Here is a 19,025-nt window from a genome sequence, read left to right on the forward strand (position 1 = left end):
GCTCATTTTAATAAAGTGCTTTCTTACAACATCAAGAAAATTTTAAAACAAATCGTTTCAGCACTAAACTCAATCACTATTATGGAGCAAAAATCTTATAATCCACGAAAATATGTTTAATAATTGTGCCAATTTTTAGATGGTGGTCTTTTGAATTTCCTAAATTTCCTAATTAGGGAGTAGCCAATTTAATGACAAAGAACTGCGCATGGCCCCTAATTACAGAGGGACGCGGAGCCGCTAAAGAGAGGGTACGAACATTCCGTCCATTTCGTCTGCTGCTGTTCCACAGAGCACATCAGAGTTCAAAACTGTAAGATGAAACACATTCTGCCTGTTTTCCAGGCTCAGCAGCCTGTGTTTTGAATGCACTCATTTAAGTTCAAGGACACACATTTAACGTCCGCCCTTTGTAGGCTTTCAGCAGTGTGCACACACGGCAGCCCCATCTGCTTCCAGCCTGGTAGGAGGGACCCCAAGCCGTCCTGCTCCGCGGTATCGGGTCAAGGCTGGACACACGCATGGCCACCTGGGTGCTGGTGTCAGGAGCGTGCTCCCAGCCGCACTCGGAGAGTGGCTTTGCTTTGAGCTGTGGCTCGACATGGTGCTCTCTTTTCCCACGTGATCCCACTGAGATTTACCCCGGAAGCTCTTAGTCAAGAAATTTCAGAACAAGGAAAAGAGCATCATGAGCTTTCAGGAGGATTTTGCCTGCATATCCAAGAGAAAAAATTTCATCTTCAGGGACTCGCATGAATTGGCAGCGTGGAAATGGGCAGGGTGGGCCAGGAAAGAAGGAGAAAGAGAGAGCCGGGCGGCCGGACATGCCTCGGCGAGGATGGGTGCAGGGCTCCATGTCTGTGGGGTCAGGCATGACTCAAGACGGATGTGGAAGGTGCGCAAGCCCAGCTCCTCCTTGTTGTAAAGAAACTCGTAGCAGTTCATCTCCAGGCACTGAGTTCCCACGCTGCAAACAAGTATCTCACTGCCCTAATTAAAGCTTAGATCGCAGCACTTTGTAAAAAGTAAAATAGAACTGAGAACACATCTGATAAAGTATAAAGTCCAAAGGAGGTAAATCACCCAGGTTCCTGTTTTGCTCTCTATTAAATGAGCAACATCTCGGAAGCACAGTTGTCTTAGAAAAAGAATAGGAAACAATTTATAGGGTAACAGTCACGTCTTTCATAGAACTATAACATTGTAATCGAAAAATCTTACAAATAATCTAAAACTTCTTTTCCTGACCTTCACAGATACTTCCTTGTCTGGATTCTGGGCTGATTAAAGTGTTAGTAGTCAAAATAACCTGTAAGAACTCTTAGATCATTAGCATAACCCTTTCAATTAACTATTTACAGACTAACAATTTACCATTAACTGTTAACTATTTACTGTCTGTGCAATTATGAACAATAAAATCAGAGTAGAGACCCGGGCTCTTCTTTCAAAGTGTAGAACACATGATTAATTGTTGAAAAATTTAAATCATTTCATTTAAAAGCACAATACTACAAATATCAAATGTAAAGAGAGTGTCAAGGGTAAGTCAGGAGGAAGGGCAGGAGGATGCCCTGGGTCTCAGGTAAGGTGGCCAGTTGGTCTGTCACTGCAGCGCAGGCCCGTGGACTGGAGGCCAAACAGCAGAAGCCTGCATGTCCACAGCTGGGGTGTCAGTGCACGGGGTTCCTCAGAGCTCATGGACAGCCACCTCCCAGTGTCCTCACCTGCCTTTCCTGTGGGAATCCATACCGCGGTTTCTTCCTCTCTCTAAGGCCTTAGAGTACATCTTTGTGACCTCACTGAGCCCTCTCCTTGTCTTCTTCAAAGGCCCTACCTGCACAGTCACATCGGGAACCAGAGCTTCTGCACAACTTTAGTGGGCCTGCGAGGGGTCAGCGTCCTGTTCCCGGCATGTGGAATTGGGGTAAGTTGAGTGCGGTGGGGAGGGTGCTCATTGGTGGGGAACAATTGTAAGCTGTCCCTTGTGAGTGACAGACTTGTGCAGTGTGTGCACCTGGAGAGACCTCCGTGGTCATCTACCTCCGTGGTCATTGCCTCCATAGACACCGAGGAATACTTACGCATTATTGAAGAAGTTGGACAACAAAATATGGCATCATCCTCATTAGAACATTCGTCAATCTCTTTTCTCAAAATATTTATTAAAGACAGATAGATGTCTTAGTCACTTTCCAGTCACTGAGGTACAGGACCCAACACCAGCAATTTTAGGCAGAGCGATTTCTTTGAGCTCGTGGTTGCAGTCCATGGTCGGCTGGCTCCCAGGTGGAAACTGTGTGGCAGAGGAAGAGCTGCCAGGGTCGTGGCGGGAGGAAACAGAGAGGGCAAGAGGAGCTGAGAGGGGAGACTCGGCCTGTCGGCTCGTCTCCAGGGAGCTGCCCCTGCTGAGCAGACCCCGTCCCCAAAGAGCAAGGCAGACGCTCACCCCACGACCCAGTCACCCTCCTGGGGCTGCCTGCGAGCACACAGGGCCTTCGGGGACTTTCCCTGTCTAAACCATAACTGTAGATGTCACTGTGAGTTCCTAACTTAGACATGCTGATTATTCTGCTCAAGTATCATTTGGTCTTTTCTGTGACTGCTGATCAGATTGCAGTTAAGTGATGTAGTTTCTTGATGTCAAGAACAAGCAGAGTGAAAGACTGCATTACAGAGGGTGCCACCAAGTTAACTAATCATCTCAGAAATCTCATGGCTTATTAAAATAAATATGTACCTTTGGCTTGGCCCAAGCCTTGTGTAGCCGTCTTTCTTACACAGGCACTGAGAGATCCATGTTGTTTTCACTGCATCTGTGGTGCTGCTGGGGAGAAAGGAAGCTGTACAGAATGGACAGCTACTCTCAGACCCCTTGCGGAGTGGACACACAGAGTTCCTGGCCGAAGCACCTGGTTAAGATCAGTGATCTGGGCCCCACCGACTGCCAGAGGGTAGGGAGTGGGGGCTCCCAGGGTCAGAGCAGAGAGGACTGCACTGTAAGTACAAGAGTCTTCACTTCATTTAGGTTTTCCCCATAGTGTATGTGGGAAAATGTAGCTAGGACAGGCAAGCGCGGTGGGGGAAAAGGTTGGGAACATACTTGTTTAATTTAACAATGGACTGCAAGTTCTTAAAGCTGTCATTGTCATGTTCTACACAGCAAATCCTGAGGACAGTGTTCTCGCCGCTGTTCTGTTTTCCTGTAAACACCATGGTTGTGTGTGCACGTGCGGTACTTACCAGCTCTGTCCAAACACGTAAGCTTGCACATCAGAGGGCTGCTACCAAAGTACCTCGGTAATTACAGCCTTAAAAAGTCCTCGTCGTTGAAAATTACAAACCCGAAGGCCTATAATTCACAGCAGACTTGTTTTGCTGCTCACTTGGTATCTTTTATTATTAAATTGGAAAGAAATAAGGGGAAATTCTTTGTAGGGTCTTTGAGATAATTATTTCATCATAAATGCAGATGAAATTAGTAGGTGATACGGGAACCTGAAATTAAGTATCATTATCACATTTGTGTGAAGTGTAGTTTCCAAACATTTTAAGCATTGACTTATTTTAAGTTCTTCCTACATCAAAACCATTTTCAAGAGATTATAAACCATTGGTAAGATTCACTCTTAGAGTATACAACAAAGAAATAAATTTGAGAAGATCAAGCCCTCAATTATTACAAATTTTTACTAATTATCCTACAGTTCTCTCACAAATTGTATAATAAAATTGTGGAAGGGAACTACACAAGCCTTGAGCACTCATCTTCCTGATTTGTCCAAATGACTGCCAGCTCCTGGCCTCCTCTTTGGGTGCCTCTACCCTTCATCCTTGTACCATGGAACCTGACTCTAGTTGAAGTCTGAGGTCCAAGTGCCCCACGTGCTCCTCGCTGTCCCTTCACCGTTCCCTCTCTGGGTCATCCCAGGGAGACCCATGATTCTAGGAGCCATCCCTAAGTCATCCCCCCGGGATGACCTTACCCCAAAACTCCACATCCATACCCAGCTCTTTCTTGCTCTGTTCACCTAGCTATGTAACAATCACCTCAAGTTTTGCTTGTGAAAGAGGAAGTGATTTATTCTCCAGTCTTTCCCTGTCTCTGGTTCCTTTTCCCCCTTGTTCTACCCCTACTTCATCAACTTTTGTGTAAATTTCCGCCAGAGAATCTTTGGAATCCAAACCCTCCTCGTTCTTTACTACTGCTCACTGATGCCTGTCCTATTCTCACCTGAGTCCCACAAGAACCTCTTGTCTCGGCATTCATTCTAAACATGGAATTGTGCAGATCCTTCCCCTGCGTCAAGTCTGCCAATGGGTTCCCCAGGGCTTGGCCTGAGATCCACCTTCACAAATGTGCACAGCCCCTCCTGACTACGTCCCTCCACTCCACGGTCTTCCTGGCTGAGCTGGAACAGTTCGCCCCTGTACTCAATCATCCTGACTTTGTACGTCACACCTTTGGACTGGCTCTTCCCAGTGTGCAGGCTGTTCTTTCCCAGGTTTTCATGTACCCATCCTTAGATTCTGTCAGAGGAGGCCCTTGGGGCACTGTCCTTGACACGCCTGCCTTTATCAGCTCACAAGTTCGATTGTGTCCACCGCAGAGGGACCCACATGCCCAACATTAGTCTAAAAGTCACCTGGCAGCCAGCTGAGTCAGCCAGAGGCCCGAGTGCTGGAATCATTGTCTGTAGCACTCCTTGAGAACTCCCCTTTCATAGGCTCAGACAGAAAAGGGAGAGAAATGCTAATAAAGAAAATACACCAAGATAAGAAGCACGGTGGAGGAACTAAGATTCCAGAAGCAGAGTGGAGAAACCAGCAAGACTATTCAGGTCATTGTGTTTCAAAGCATTTGCTTGGCTCTGTTTAAATGTCCACATACTGATGCATGTAATTGGGGCTACAAGGACAAGAGGAGAGAACACTGCTGGTACGGTTGCAGGAAAGGAAGAGCGGTGCTGGAAGCCATGCAGGGGTTTTGTGATTAAAACGTGGGGGCTGGGCTACGAGCAGGCGGAGGGGCGACTCATGCAGTAAAAGCATTTAGGAGAGGACAGCGTGGGCAGAAAAATAGCTGCTTGTTCACTTCTTAATATTTCTCTTTAGGTTTTGGCCTGAAATAAGTATAACATCCTCTGGCCAATAAAAGATCAAACTTGAAGTGGAGTACGATATTAAGACTAGCACAGGAAGTCGGGACGGCATGCTGTGCACCGGTGACTAGCAGGGTGTCTTCTCACTGAGTGTCCTGGACTCCACAGAGGGTGGGTGTGGCTGAGGCAGCACTGCTGGCAGAGTTGGCAAAGGTGCCATGGCAGCCAGAGAGCTGTCTCCCACACTGGGGCCACGTGTCCAGCCTGTAGGTCAAACCCAGACTGCCAGGTGCCTTTCCATGGGTGGTGAGGTAAACAGTTTACAACTTTGTGAAAGATTCAAAAAGCAAAAATAAGATATCATGACACATGACAACTATGAAATTCATATTTGAGTTTCATGGCAAACGGCTATACCCATTCGTCAACCTGCTGAGTATGGCTGCATTGCACTCAGCAGCAGAGTCCAGTCCAGAACTGAGGGCCGTGCGCTCCTCCAAGCCCGTGGAGAGCATGGCTGACCCTTCTTCCCCAACACAGACACAGGGAAGAAGGCACTGACTGGTCATAGCTGAGATAGCAAGAAGAAAAGCAGTGTAGATGATAGTCCAGTTCGAGTTGAGTGCGCACCAGAGGAGCACACAACCCCAGGGTGAGGGCACACAGCGTCCTGGTCAGCCTACTAGGCGGCACGCACAGGGCAGCTGGCCGAGATGCTTCATGACGGATTCACATGGGAGCGGAGTGTGCTGTCCTGCAGAGAAGTGGACATGTGCCAAGGAGTGTGTGCAACCCAGGACCCAAGAAACACTGGGTAGGTTCCTGGAACGGGAGCTCACTCAAGGGTTTTAGAGAGTGCTGGAGGCAAAGGGAATGATTTTGAATGGAAACAGACAAAAAATAACTAGTAGTAGTGTGGATGCAACTCAGGGCTGGGGAGCTTGCCTAGCAGGCACAAGGTCCTGGGATCAACCTTTAATACTCCAAATATATAGCTATTTTACTGAGTAGAATTCAAAATTTCACATCAAAAATGCAATTTCATATCAGAATTGTAATTACGATTACCATGCTTCAGGTTATAGTCCAGAGTTATACATCAGCTTTTCTGTGCCTGGAAGGTGCACTCAGGAGATTATTTGACAAGTATCGTATGGCACAGAAAAGCTAATTTACAGCTCTGGATTATAACCTGAAGCATCTTTCCTATCATCACAATTTTGATATGAAATTCCATTTTTTTTTTTTTTTTTTTTTTTTTTTTTTTTTTTTTTTTTTTGGTTTTTCTCCGGTACCGGGAACCGAACTCACGACCTTGCGCTTGCCAGGCAGGCGCTTTTGCCGCTGAGCTAAATCCCCAGCCCCTGAAATTCCATTTTTGATGGGAAAGTTTCAGGCAGGAGGGAGATATTTTGGGGCAGACTTGGGTAGCCATGCTGGTCACTTGCTTGTTTGTCCCTGACCAGCCCTCTGCTCATGGAGCACTGCATGACCCAGACTCCTGCCCACTGGATCTGAGCAGGTCCACACGCTGGGCAGAGAGGCCAGGAGGCAGCCGGGGGGATGCTTCCCTCTCCCTTTGCCTCCCAGCATTTCCCACATTGACCAGGTCTGTCCACGCTCCAGCAGCCCCAGACAAGCTTTCTGCCCTTGTTCCCTCTCTCCTGGGCTTCCAGCTCTAACCTCGGTGCTTGTCCCTTTGACTCTGGATTCTGGGAATGTCTCCCTTTGGGACAATCCCTCTCACCCCAACAACGTAGTGGCTTCCTGCTGTTGCTGGTCTCTGGGTTGCTTAGTGACCCATTGGTCTTCCTTGGCTCATTTCTCACCTGTGTAGTCAATTCCTGGTCCTAAATTCCCTATTTGAGATACCTGGACTGGTTTACTTCCTTGAGTGCGTCCCAGATGATACAGTAGTGAACTAGTTTTGTGTGTATCTGTGTGTGTTTGTAGAACAAGGAGACTCAGAAATCAAGCAGATGTTAATAAATATCCATAAGAAAAAAATTTTAGTGAATAATGTTTAAGCATCAATCAAAAGATGGAAGCACGCTGACACTCTCCTAAATGTATTCTATGCTGATAAGGAGAGATCAGTATTTGGGGAAGAATCAAAACATCCAGTGAGAGAGGAAAGGCAGGTAGCACTGTGGGACCTGGTGTCTACCGCGGTGCAGCAGCCACGCTCTTGCCTGTTTCACACCAGTCCACTCAAGGTTCCAGTGTCCGGTCCAGAATAAACGCACACGGGGAGCTCTTACATGGCGTCCTTTGGGGACTAACAGCAAAGTGCACGTGCTCAGTACAAACGCACTTTTCCCAAATCCACAATGGGCTGAATACATTAATGCAGAGCCCACAGGGAGGGAGGATTGACTGGATCCGTTCTACTTAATCTACTCCTCTCGCAAAGCCCTGTGAACAGGTAATAGTAGGATCTCCACTTCATAGACAAGGAAACAAACCTGGAGTGATGAAGTCGTCTACCCCAAACTACTCTGAGGCCACACTGGAATTCAGGCCATCTGGCTTTAAAATCTTCACCTTAGGCCACTGTAATTTAAAGCTAAACTCAAAAGTGTGCTGGAGATTGATACATACACCAATATAAGTTTTTAAAGTTTTTTTTTTTTTGTCTCTCTAAGGACCATTATTTGGGGCTAGTGTTAAGGAAGTGTCACATATTTTCACATTCTATATATTTATCTAAAGTTAAAAAATCCACAAATAATTTTGAAAATTTTTAATGCACAAAACAATCATTTCAGAAACAAAACAGGCACTGACTTACTAACAGTGAAGCTCTATATAAAGGAGACCCCTCCCCACGTGGTAAGCAGGACGACAGTGTAAGCAGACATGAAAGGAGGTGAACACTTTAGGTTTAAATGCAAACCCTAAAGTTGTATGCGACATTCAGATATGGCTTATAATCTCACAGCGCTATTTCCATAATGATGCATAGGACATTTATACATATTGGTAAGATGCTTTTAACTCAGACATTAAACAAAAATACTGAAGAGGTAGTTTTGCCAATTCAAGGTGAGGGAAAGGCTTGATGTCGCTTTGGTCGTTTACTGAAAAATTTACAACCATGTTGGTGGTGGTGTTTTGTGGTCACTCCGGTTTTCCTCTGGATCAGCTGGGAAGGTCATGTTTTCAGAAGCCCATTCACAATCCCCTAAGAACAAGCTCCTCATAGACCATGGAGCTTTCGAACAACTGCTCTACGAATCGGCTGGCAAGTTCCCATCATGTATTTTGTTTTTAAATATGAGATAGACTCTGGCTCAATCGAGGTCTGTCAAGACCTGACCAGCAGTGGTAGGAATTCATCCTGCTTTCTCCTCAATTCTATGTATAGTTCCCTGATTCTAACATCTACTCACACCCAGTAAGACTGACAGCTGAAAGTGAGGATTGCTTTAAATTTTAAAAAAAGTCAGAAATACGTTACATGAAGACTGAATCGAACTTCTCGTGTTTAGTTGTGTTCCATGAAATCTTCACGTTGGAGACTTGGCCTTCACAAGGGAGGTTTGGCTTCTGAAGTCTGACAGTGCATGCTGCTTCTGAACGTGGGACAGGACAAGCGTGGAAAGGTCTCTCAACAGTAGAACCCCAACGGCAGTTGTCTGATCTATAGATGAGGAGCCATTGTATCCTTATCATGAGAAAGAAGGCCACCTTTGAAAGAAGTGTAAAGAAGCAACAAAAACGTGTCAATTTGCAAAACTAAGAACAGTCATTTGCCAGACGCTGGTTAGGGACCACTAGGAACAAAGTGACAGGACTCGGGCGTGACTTGTTACACATGAGAAAGCATAAATACATGGGCAGTGGAGCTTTCCAGGTGGCCAAGGAGTTTGTAGAGATGAGCACGCGCAGAGCCGGGGCAGGGTTCTGCAGCTCATCCCCAGCTGGACAGCGGAGTCCGTGCAGCAGTTTGCAGGTCGGGAACAGGAAGAACACCGCATGCCCACACGAAGCAGATCTCCGCACACTCTGACCTTGCAGATGCACAGCTGAGAAGCAAAGGTCACAGGTGAGCAGTGCTCGGTCCTCTGCTCATCCTCCACATCAGGCTCAAGTGCATCTCCAGGGGTGGCCACAGCCACACACCCTGCAGGTCCCCAGAGCCAGGAGAGTGCACTAAACGAGTCCCAGGCCGAGTACAGACAGTCACGAGCGCCAGCCTGCACGGCTCCAGAGTCAGTCAAAGCATAAATCCCGAGGCCATGGCAGGCTGCAGCTTTCACGATGCCACTGGGAAGGAGGCCGGCAGAGCAGCCCACGGCTGTGCACCAGCATGCAGGAGCGAGAGTAGCTTTGTGCACTTCTGCAGAAATGAAACAAAACCCCATCCACCGTCCGGGTCTGGCTTTATTGGTTCGATCTGTCTGTGGCTAGGAAGACGCTGTGCTGCTCCTGCGCCCTGTCCAGGAGCTTCCTCTTCTTCTTCTTGTTCTTCTTCCCCTTCGCCTTCGGCATTCTCTTCCCTGTGACAGGGAGAGAGAAAAACACGGACAGATGTCAGCAAAGGCGCCTTCTCCAGGGCGGAAAACACAGAACAGTGAGGGTTTCGCACAAAGCCCATCTGGAAAACATCACCTGGAAAAAAGTAGCCTCAGAGAGAAAATTGTTCACATTAATTTTGACAGAATAATAATAATTTACTAAATTGGATATGCTGTCTGAAGCAGAGACTGATCTCTCTGTTACTGGGAACTGGCATAGTTGAAAACGTCCCAGCAGCCAGGGCGGTCTTTCACATATCATCCTGCCCCCAAAAGCCCATTTATCCTCCCACTGTAACAGTGCTACCCTTTTCCAGACAGCTTTACGTCTTTCCCCAGCTCCCTGTGTCTGAGTATCAGAAGAAAATAAGCATCTCTCTACAGTAAGTATACCAGAAGTCTCTACGCTGCTCCCTGCCCCAGCATAGGGTGGGACCCTGCTGCTAACATTTCTCTCTCCTGCCCTCCAGACACCAATGGGAATGTCATCCATGCAGCACTTTTGTATTTTCATAAATATTTATTAGGACATCACTCATGATGTGCCTTACAGTTCTTACTCAAAGTCCTGGACATGTTTTCTTATTAAAGAATGGGCAGCAAGAAGAATGCTTGTTTGTTCTGATAAACCAGTGGGATGTGTCTAACTGAAAATCATACTTAAACTATTCTCTTTCTCTTTTCTGCCTTGGCCACTAGGAAGCCCAATCACAAGCTGAATAGCTGAGTTTTTCCTCCATCAGGAGCTTTGGACATGATTTTCCTGTTGTCACTGCCATGTTTTGCTTCTCCCATCTTGTGGTTATGGTCTATAGTCACTCTTCCTTCACGAGCATGTGCACATGAGCATGGGAGAAAAAAACTTTGGAAGCCACACACCCTGGTTCACGTCCTGGTTTCTTGCCCTCTTTCTTTTCTAAATACATAAGAACCATACAATTTTATAGAAAAGAAAAGGGCTTTAAAGGTCTCTGGCAGTTCACGGAGAGTACGTGGTCACCATGCACTGCGAGTCCAGACGCTTCTCAGCAACCAGGAAAAAAGAGAAGCTGGTGCCATTGGCGTCCTTCCCCTCCTCCACTTCTGGTTCTACCATGCAGCTCCTGGTGTGCTTTCCAGCCCGGGGGGCAGTACTGGAACACAGCAGCAGTGAGCATCACAGGGGAGCACTCAGTTCTAGCCCAGGCTCTGCAGCCTTCTGCCCAGACCAGCGGTCTCTGAGACCTTGTTACCGTCAGCAGTGGAGAAAATGGCTGGTGGAAAAATGACAAGCAACCAGAGCCGAGGGTGTGCACATCGCAGGAAGCCAGGGTCACCTGAGGTTAAGAGAGGCAAAGGAGGTGAGAGGCCAGAGGCCCGGGGAAGCGCTTCTCATTTCTCCCTCATCAGGAGGGGTCCTTTTTGGTCGAGGATGGAAAACAGTCTCACCCCTCAAGACCCTAGCATGGTAGCACAGGGCTGGCAGTCAAGCAATGGCTGCTGAACAGAAATTTTGATGACAAGAAAAAAGAATAACATATTGTGTAGGACACTACATTAAAATAATGAGAACATGATCATCACCCCGTCATGTGAGGTTATAAAGGTCCTCAGAGTTAACTTCTGATTCTCATTACGTCCTGGCATTCAGGTTCTAATGGCGCTGTGCCATCTTCAGACACAATTAACCCTACCCAACGCAGCCCTAGTCCAAGCCTTCATCAGTCAAAGCCGCTGCAAAGTTACAGTTCTTTGGTAGCATCGTCTCTAAGGATCAGACACACCTAATGAGGGCAGGGAGATGGAACACTTCAGATAAAATAGCACATTTTAAAAGAAACCTCAATCTTAAAGTTCCATAAAGAAGTTTTCCTAGTTCTTTACTTTCTCTAAATAAGCAACAAGACATCAGTTACAAAAATTATTGTTGACCACATTTTAGAAATTTATTTGGTTTATGCTTCACTTATTTAAAGCCTGGAGTTTCTTTTAAAGGCAAATTAAAATTAAGTGAATGGAAAATAAAGCTAACATTATTTGATTTTTAAATGTGTTCTGCAAAATAAAAATGTAGTAAATACGTTATGTAAAGACAGCATTTCACATTGTGATTTCAGTTCCCCACAGGAGCTATACGGTCAGAAGTTACATGTGTGCTCTGCTCACAAACAGCAAATCCACGCGGAAGGACTAGAAACCCAACTGGCCATTTCTGTGTCCCTTAGCCAACTTACTATCCTGTTGTGGCAGCCGGACTCTGGGTCTGCTGGCTGAACTAGTATTGTGCACAGGGAAATAACTCAATATTTGTATGCAACAGTTGGTATGTGGGCCAAAAATTCAGCAATGATTCTGAAAACTTCTATAAAATAACTTTTCAGATTGTATGATTATTGCTCTGGCAGTGAGTTATGTTCCAGCTAACAATGTTTTGGTGCCATCACAGCATCCCTAAAGCCTTTCCTCGTGACCTCTCTCGGGGGGCGTCTCTCCGTGGTGTGGGGGTGGGTTTTGTTTTGGGCTTGTCCCACTTCTCATGCAGGACACGCTGTGAGCCCCAAAGAACCAGGACAGTCCAGCCTGAGCCAACTGAGCATGTTTGTGTTTGACAGTAGGTCGTTCTGGGTTAAGCTCAACTCAAAGTCATAAAAGAATATTAAATATAAGATGTAGAAAGCGTTTTGCCCTAATTTCTTTGGAGCTTAGACCTTCTTATGTAAATTAGTCATTATGATTAATGCTGACACAGACTTGCCCGTGGCCGTGTCCTGATCCGTGTTTTGAACGAAGGTTCTGCTGCACACTCAAGTGTGCTAGTGTTGGCTTCCAATTCATTCCTTTACATTGTAAAGGAGACGGATGACTTTTAGGGCTTGGATTTTTGCACACTTTCAACACATTCGCACTGTGGGGGTAGACCTCTGGAGAAAGGGGTGGTGCCCATCGCCAAGACCAGCTCGGTGCCTTGACTTACCCTTCTTACTTTCTAGTCTGTGAGAGAAAACCTGGCACATTTACTACCCAAGACCAAAAGAATAGCTCTGAGTTTTGTGAGAAGACAGCCTCTGGCACAACCAACTCTGATGGCTAATTTTTCACACCTTTGTCCTGAGTTCTCTGAGCATACAAGAACCCAGAGGTCACCACAGAGAAAATCTGTAAAATCGCCATGGAAATGTGAGGCTCACATGGAGCACCATGCATCCCGGCTGCGAGGCCCCTCCACCTCCGAGGAGCAAATCCTGCCGACAGAGGGCTCCCCAGAGGCAGAACTTCAGTGAATCCCTGCCTTGGGCCTGAGCTCCCAGGGTAGGGAACCAGAGCTATTTCTTCCCCTCACATGGTCCACTTGAGTTTGCCCGAGAACAAGCCAGCAGCACTGGAAATGTATTTACTCAGGAGCAATGGATGATTCTCTGCAAAAATGCCAGCTAAAATATTTTAAAAGCTCATACAAAAATAAAGCAAAGGCCTAAAGATAATTCCTAAATAAGAGTGGCTAATAAATATATTTAAACAATTAAAATTGCCAAAGGGAGATGTCATCGTCAGGACGTTCAGAAATGATAACGCCCAAGGCTGGTGAGAGGGCAGTGAGCCAGCCCTAGAGGCATCGGGAGAGGTACCAGGAACACAGCCTCTGCACAAAGACAGCGGCGACATGTGCGAAATGCGGAAAATATTCACACCGTGACTCACCCGCAAGCCTACCTGAGGAAAGTAATCCAAGCTGGGGTGAAGACTTACACATGCAGATGTTTACCTCAATCCTGAAAAACTGTGCATTACCTGAATATCCTACTACAATTTTTATGACCTCTTCTTTTTTTTTACCTCTTTTTATGATTACTGAAGCAATTAAGTGTGCTTTCAACTAAAAATGGAGGAATCTTGCATTTTAAGGCCCCAGTGATTAAACCTATCATTTCTAAGAATATTACTATTGTATGTTCCTAAAGTGTCCCCAAAACTCATCATAAGTGACTCTAAGAAAAAGCTTGTCATACAAAAATACTCTCAGTATGGTGGAAACAGATTCCTCTGTGGAGTGACTGATCTTAGATCTACAACCTGAGCACTGCTGACCTAAGCCCTTCAGACTTAGGGTTGTTTGCAGAGGCCTTGTCTAATCCAGAAAGGACAAATGTTCTGAGCATGCCTAGGGTGTGCCAGCGTAGGTCCTACGCAGCCTACCATAAGCCTGTTCTGTGTCCACAGTAGTTCATAATAGCATAGGCTTTAATTGATAATAGCTGTTTATGTTTATGGTGTACAGCATGGTGTTTTGACATATGCATGTAGTGTGAAATGACTAAGTGAACCTGATAGCACGTCTGTCACATCACATACTTACCTGCCGTGGGAATATCTGAAATCGCTCTGTACTCTTTCCAGATATACAGACTGTTACGTGTATCAGCTTGGGAGTCAGATGTGCAGATAAGGTGACAAGTTAAACAAATGAGCCTTTTTCAGCTTATTTATACTACAAAGTCCCTTGAGCACCTTTTTTGGAACATCCCTTTGGTGTTTTTTAGAAAGACACTATTTTCCACTAAAAACACTTCATAGCCAGCTGGCCTCCTTTGAAAGGATGGCAACTTCCACTGTCATTATGGTTGTGTGCTCTGAGCAAATATTCTTGAGGAAGACTTGGGTCACTAAACTATTTCATCTTCACAAAAGAACACGTTTTCTGAAACCCACACATAGTCTGGAGGCAACGTCCACAACATTGCTCTACTTATTAGGCTACTGGCAGAACATAGACAGCCACCCAGAATCAAACTGCACTTCTCCAAGCATCCAAACATGGAGATCGTCCGGGGTATCGGAACTCCAGAGACCCACCAGCTACGCAGAGGGGCACGTGTGTCTCAGAAGGAATGTGGCTAGCAGGGTAAACCGGGAGCTGTGGACACTGTGTGCTGCTGCCCCAGCTACAACGCTGTACATGTCTTCGTGGAGTAAGAATAGTGCAGAGTGACTGCTTCCCTCTGTGGGATTTGTCCACCCTCCTTATCAAAGACTTAGGTGGGCGTGGGGCTGTTACCCATCTTACAGATGAGTCCTGTTGGGTCTAGAATATTGTATGAAAAATAGAAAAAGAGTTAATCCTGAAGATGACCTGAAGCTTCATGAATTAATCACGCTATTATTCTTAAGGGTTCCTGCACATGGTATTTCAGAAGTTCCTTGTTTCACAGCTTTAAAAGTACCCTTGTTTTTTGGGTGTGTCATGACCGTTAAAGAGCATCCAGGTTATTCCAAGCTCCTAACAACTCACTCAGAGGGATGAGACTGAGAACAGAGTACTGTGCTTGAGATAGGCCTGTTCCTTATACAGCTGGTCACTCTAGTTGATTTAATTTAAACTCTTAGTATCTGGTACTTCAAAAAGGAAAAAGGTCAAGAGACATGATTTTATGGAGCTACAGAGAGTACAGGACGAGCAGGAGAGGTAGTTTTTAAACTATCTAAAGTTGCTTTCCTAAATACTTCAGGTTGGTTGTAAAGGACAAAGTTTTCCAGTAGTGCAAATCTCGCCTATTTCATTTGGTTGGAAAATGGTGACACGATTCCACCACAAGGGGGCAATAATTCGCTATTACTCTAAGAGGTTGGTTTAGAGATTTACTTGTCTTGGTTTTTTTGCATTCTGTTTTTAATGTACGGGGGAGATTTGAGGCTCTAGTTTCTGAAATACTTTTTTTAACCCCAGTTAGGGCTTTTTTTCTTTCTAGCCAAAGGTAAGGCCTGCAGCGGACTAAACGGTAAGTACCCAGGCTCAGCACATGCCAAGAAGAATGGTTGCATCGTGGTTAAAAGGAGGTCCAAGGTAGAGAGAAAGGAGAAGAATGTGAAGAAGAGGAACCTGCTAACCAAACAGTGACTCAGGGCAGAGTCATTCTGCCCCAACCCCGGCTGCCCATCTCTCACGGGGAAGCTAGTAAACCACCACAGAAGAGCTGACCCTCTGCCGGGTAAGTAGAGCTCAACACCAGCAGAGAGCCATTCTCTGGCCCATGGCACACACAGAGACACGGCACCAAGGGCGAAGGCTGGGGGTCCCTGCCGAGCGGCCGACTTGGGTGGGGGAAGCACAGGCGTCACCCGTGAGGAGTGCTCCAGGCTGACTCCGCAAGGCTGTTCAGAGGAAAGTCCGCAGTGGCCGGCCAGGGCCCGCAGGAGCCAGAGACGAGCAGGACGTACAGCAGAGGTTCCATTCCTCTCTGTCATGTAACTTTACATCCTCAGTGGTACCAGACAGGGCTGTAAGCACAGAGCTGTTTTCAAGAGGGGCAGAGGAGCGCAGGAGGGCAGTAGTAGTCTCCATGGAGCTCTACGAAGAATGGCGCTGTCTCACCGGCTGTGAAAAGCCTTTCTGAACGGTTCAGCCCTGCACAAGAGACAGCTTCCCTGTACCCTGGCCCCTTGTGAACTCACCCTGCACGGATTCATCGCTCCCTTCCTTCCCTTCCCTTTGAGCAAGACATAGTCGCCGTGACGAGCTGGGCCTGGGCTGGGCCACGCACTCCGCGTTCCACACACTCGCTTGTTTAATCTAACGTGGGAGCACATGAGGACTCAAGCCATGCTGCCAGAATATTGTGTGACACCTTGCCCTAAGTGTACTCAAAATAAATAAAATTTGCAGAAATTACCAGGCTCGTTTGGCACTCCTAAATCAAGTCAGAAAAAGCATCAGGTTCTGCAGAGAAAATGATGCAACAGTTTTCATTCGATTAGGTGCTCTGGGATATCAGAAAAAAATTTCAAGATCCTCCATAGCTGACTTCAGAATATAACAGAATGCACCTTCTAAGATAATTCCATTAGAACAAAAGGACTTAATACCCTCTTCTTGGTCCTAAATCAATAGCCATTAACTAAATGAAAAAAAAAGGTCCAAGAAATGACACTTAAGACTATCATCAGATGGCAAACATTCATTTGATTTGGACCCAATGTAATTTCTCTGCAGCTGGAAGACACACATCAAAGTGGAAAGCACATCAGCAGTGTGCTTTCTGTGAGTAGCCGCTTGCCTCCAAAGAAGACAGATGTGGGACAGCAGGACCCCGAGCCCTCCGCTCCCAAGGGCCAGCACTCGGACGTCTACCTGTCGTGGTCACCACTTCCCTGTCACGGCTTCCTCTGGCCGTACTCGTGGCTGATCGCTTGTGAATAATCAAAAATCATTACTGTTTAAAATCAATACCTCCCAGAGTCCCTGTTAGTCTCTACAGACACCAAGCCTGTCAGACTCACCTCCCTGAGAGCTGAGGCACCCGGGCTGCACCTGGACGCAGCATGATCAGGGTCCGGCCTCGGGGTCTTTGTCATCGATCACAAAGCAATGCGCCTCCCGGATCTGCCGCGGCTTCGGCTCTCAGCGTGACCCATGCAGCGACCCTGGCTCTAAACAGACACCACGCCTCACCAGCTCATCCTGCTCGAGCACATATTCCCGAGGAGAGCTTGACAGGCCTGCCACCTTCCAAGTTAGACCGGCCACGGGGCCTGGCAGCCCGATGGGCCACTCCGTGCAGCAGGAAGGGAGACGGTGCTGGGTGGGCAGGCATCGGACGCAGAGATCTGGGGTTCGGGTAACCCTGGACTTAATGCAGAGACGGAGGCGGGTGATCCGGCACCAGCGTCTTACATTTCCTAAGCCTGCGTTTCCTCTCTTGTAAGCTGGCGGTAGCAACACCTGCTTCTGCTTGGTGGGAGAGATGAAAGGGAGCATGCAGGACGTGGCCTAAGCTACACCCAGCACACGCAGGCGAAGTGAGCTCCAGAACTGGGAAGAGTCCGCGTTATTTCTGACCCTCGGGGCAGCGCTCAGTGTGGGCGTGACTTCTGTTTTCTGATGAAGAAACAGGTTGTGAGAGGTTAAGGAAAGTGCTCAAGCCCACGTAGCTCAGCAGTGATTCACACCCACAACTGGGGGGCTCTAAAACCCACACTCCGTCACTCTGCTCTCTGGATCCCTTTTGCCCAGGAAACTCCTTTGATCTCATAATCATTCTAGTGGCTGCTGAGCAAACAGACTTGTAAGTCAACACTCGTAGGTCTCCCACCCTCCTGCACTGTGTCAGGGTTCCTGGGGTCCCAGTGGCACCCCAGTGCTCCCAGCCTGCAGCCCGACTTCTTACATCAGTTCCACCCCCGGGGTCGGCGCATTCAGTTTCCTGGGGTCAAACACCACATTTGGAAGCCACCACTCAGTATGCATGGCGTCCACGGCCGAACTCAAGGAAAGGGAACACAGGAGGCGTGTTTTCCAGCTGGGAGTGGGAGGTTAAGTCCTGTGGTTCCGAAGCACGGTCCCAAGCCCAACGCAGAAGAGCCCTCCGGACAGCTTTTAAATGCAGGCGCCCTCACCAAGCACCGGTTCCAGGCCGAGGGTGCAGAGGTTCTGATCAAGGCTCCACGGTGACAAGTGTGGGGTGGCTGAGCAAGAGTCCTGCTGCCAGGGGACAGGAGGGGACAGGGCCAGGACAGCCTGGGAGGCAGGCTCAGAGCGCTTCCTCGGGAGCTTCCCTCCTCGCCATGCTGCTGAGCGCCCACCTTCCGGACACCACAAGGCAGGGCCCGTCTGCTGGGTCCTCACCCAGGGCTCGTGCAGGCAGCACCTCAAGGAGAAGTAAGCGTCGCCTGGCGGGACCCGAGGGCAGCAAAGGCCCTGGTCATGCACCGTTCCTGAGGCAGCAGAGGCCCTCCTCCTCCTGTGCTTCTATTCCAGAAACTTGATTGGCTCCTCCAAACATTCCAACTCATCCAATAAACAGGCTATGTCTTGAAAAACAATCTAGTTGGTTTGCAAAAATTCTAAAGTTAGACAAAAATAAAAAGCAAGATCGTAGCTGAAGAATTATAACTATAATCAAATGTGGCGCATCTTTCTAAACAGGATGCAGAGTTGGGACCTTAAAAAATAAAAAGACAGGACAAGCAGTTCTCAGCCCAGGTAACCCAGTGCCACGGGTGCCAGGCCCTAAGTAGTGCGTAACCGGGAGAAGGGGCAAAGGGTGCCTGCTGCCAGGTCTGTCTTCTTCCAGAAAGCCGAGGCTAGCATCCCACCAATCACCAGCTCACAGCTTCACAGCGATATAAGCTATGTGTCAAGTGTTAAGTGCTTTAAATGGGTTAACTCATTTCATTATAAAAATGTGCTTATGAAGAAATCACTGTTTTTATCTGCATTTTTCAGAAGAGAAAGCTCAGGATTAGAGACGTTGAGAAACCCACGACCTCGAAGGCTGAGGGGGAGCTGGGGTCAGAACTCTTGCGAAGCTTCCTGGCTCCATCTGTCAAGCGCCTTCTGCTCCTCTCTGTGCTGTGGTGAGAAGGACCTCCAGGGCTGCGGGGAGAGGAGCATGTGGGACTCTTTCCTTCAGTCCCAAACTCCTACGCACCC

General features: G+C 47.4%; 1 protein-coding gene across 1 annotated transcript in view; it reads right to left on the reverse strand.

Annotated features, from left to right (window-relative positions):
* Positions 1 to 7,836: 7,836 nt before the first annotated feature.
* Rspo2 (R-spondin 2) overlaps positions 7,837 to 19,025 on the reverse strand; it is a 60,944-nt gene continuing 49,755 nt past the window's right edge. Inside the window, exon 7 of the mRNA XM_005382000.1 lies at positions 7,837 to 9,604. Coding sequence (XP_005382057.1) covers positions 9,489 to 9,604 — 116 coding nt within the window. The 3' untranslated portion in view covers positions 7,837 to 9,488. The remainder of the gene's footprint in view (positions 9,605 to 19,025) is intronic.

This window comes from Chinchilla lanigera, unplaced genomic scaffold, assembly GCF_000276665.1.
Source record: "Chinchilla lanigera isolate Chin_1 unplaced genomic scaffold, ChiLan1.0 scaffold00016, whole genome shotgun sequence".
Classification (NCBI taxonomy): Eukaryota; Metazoa; Chordata; class Mammalia; order Rodentia; family Chinchillidae; genus Chinchilla; species Chinchilla lanigera.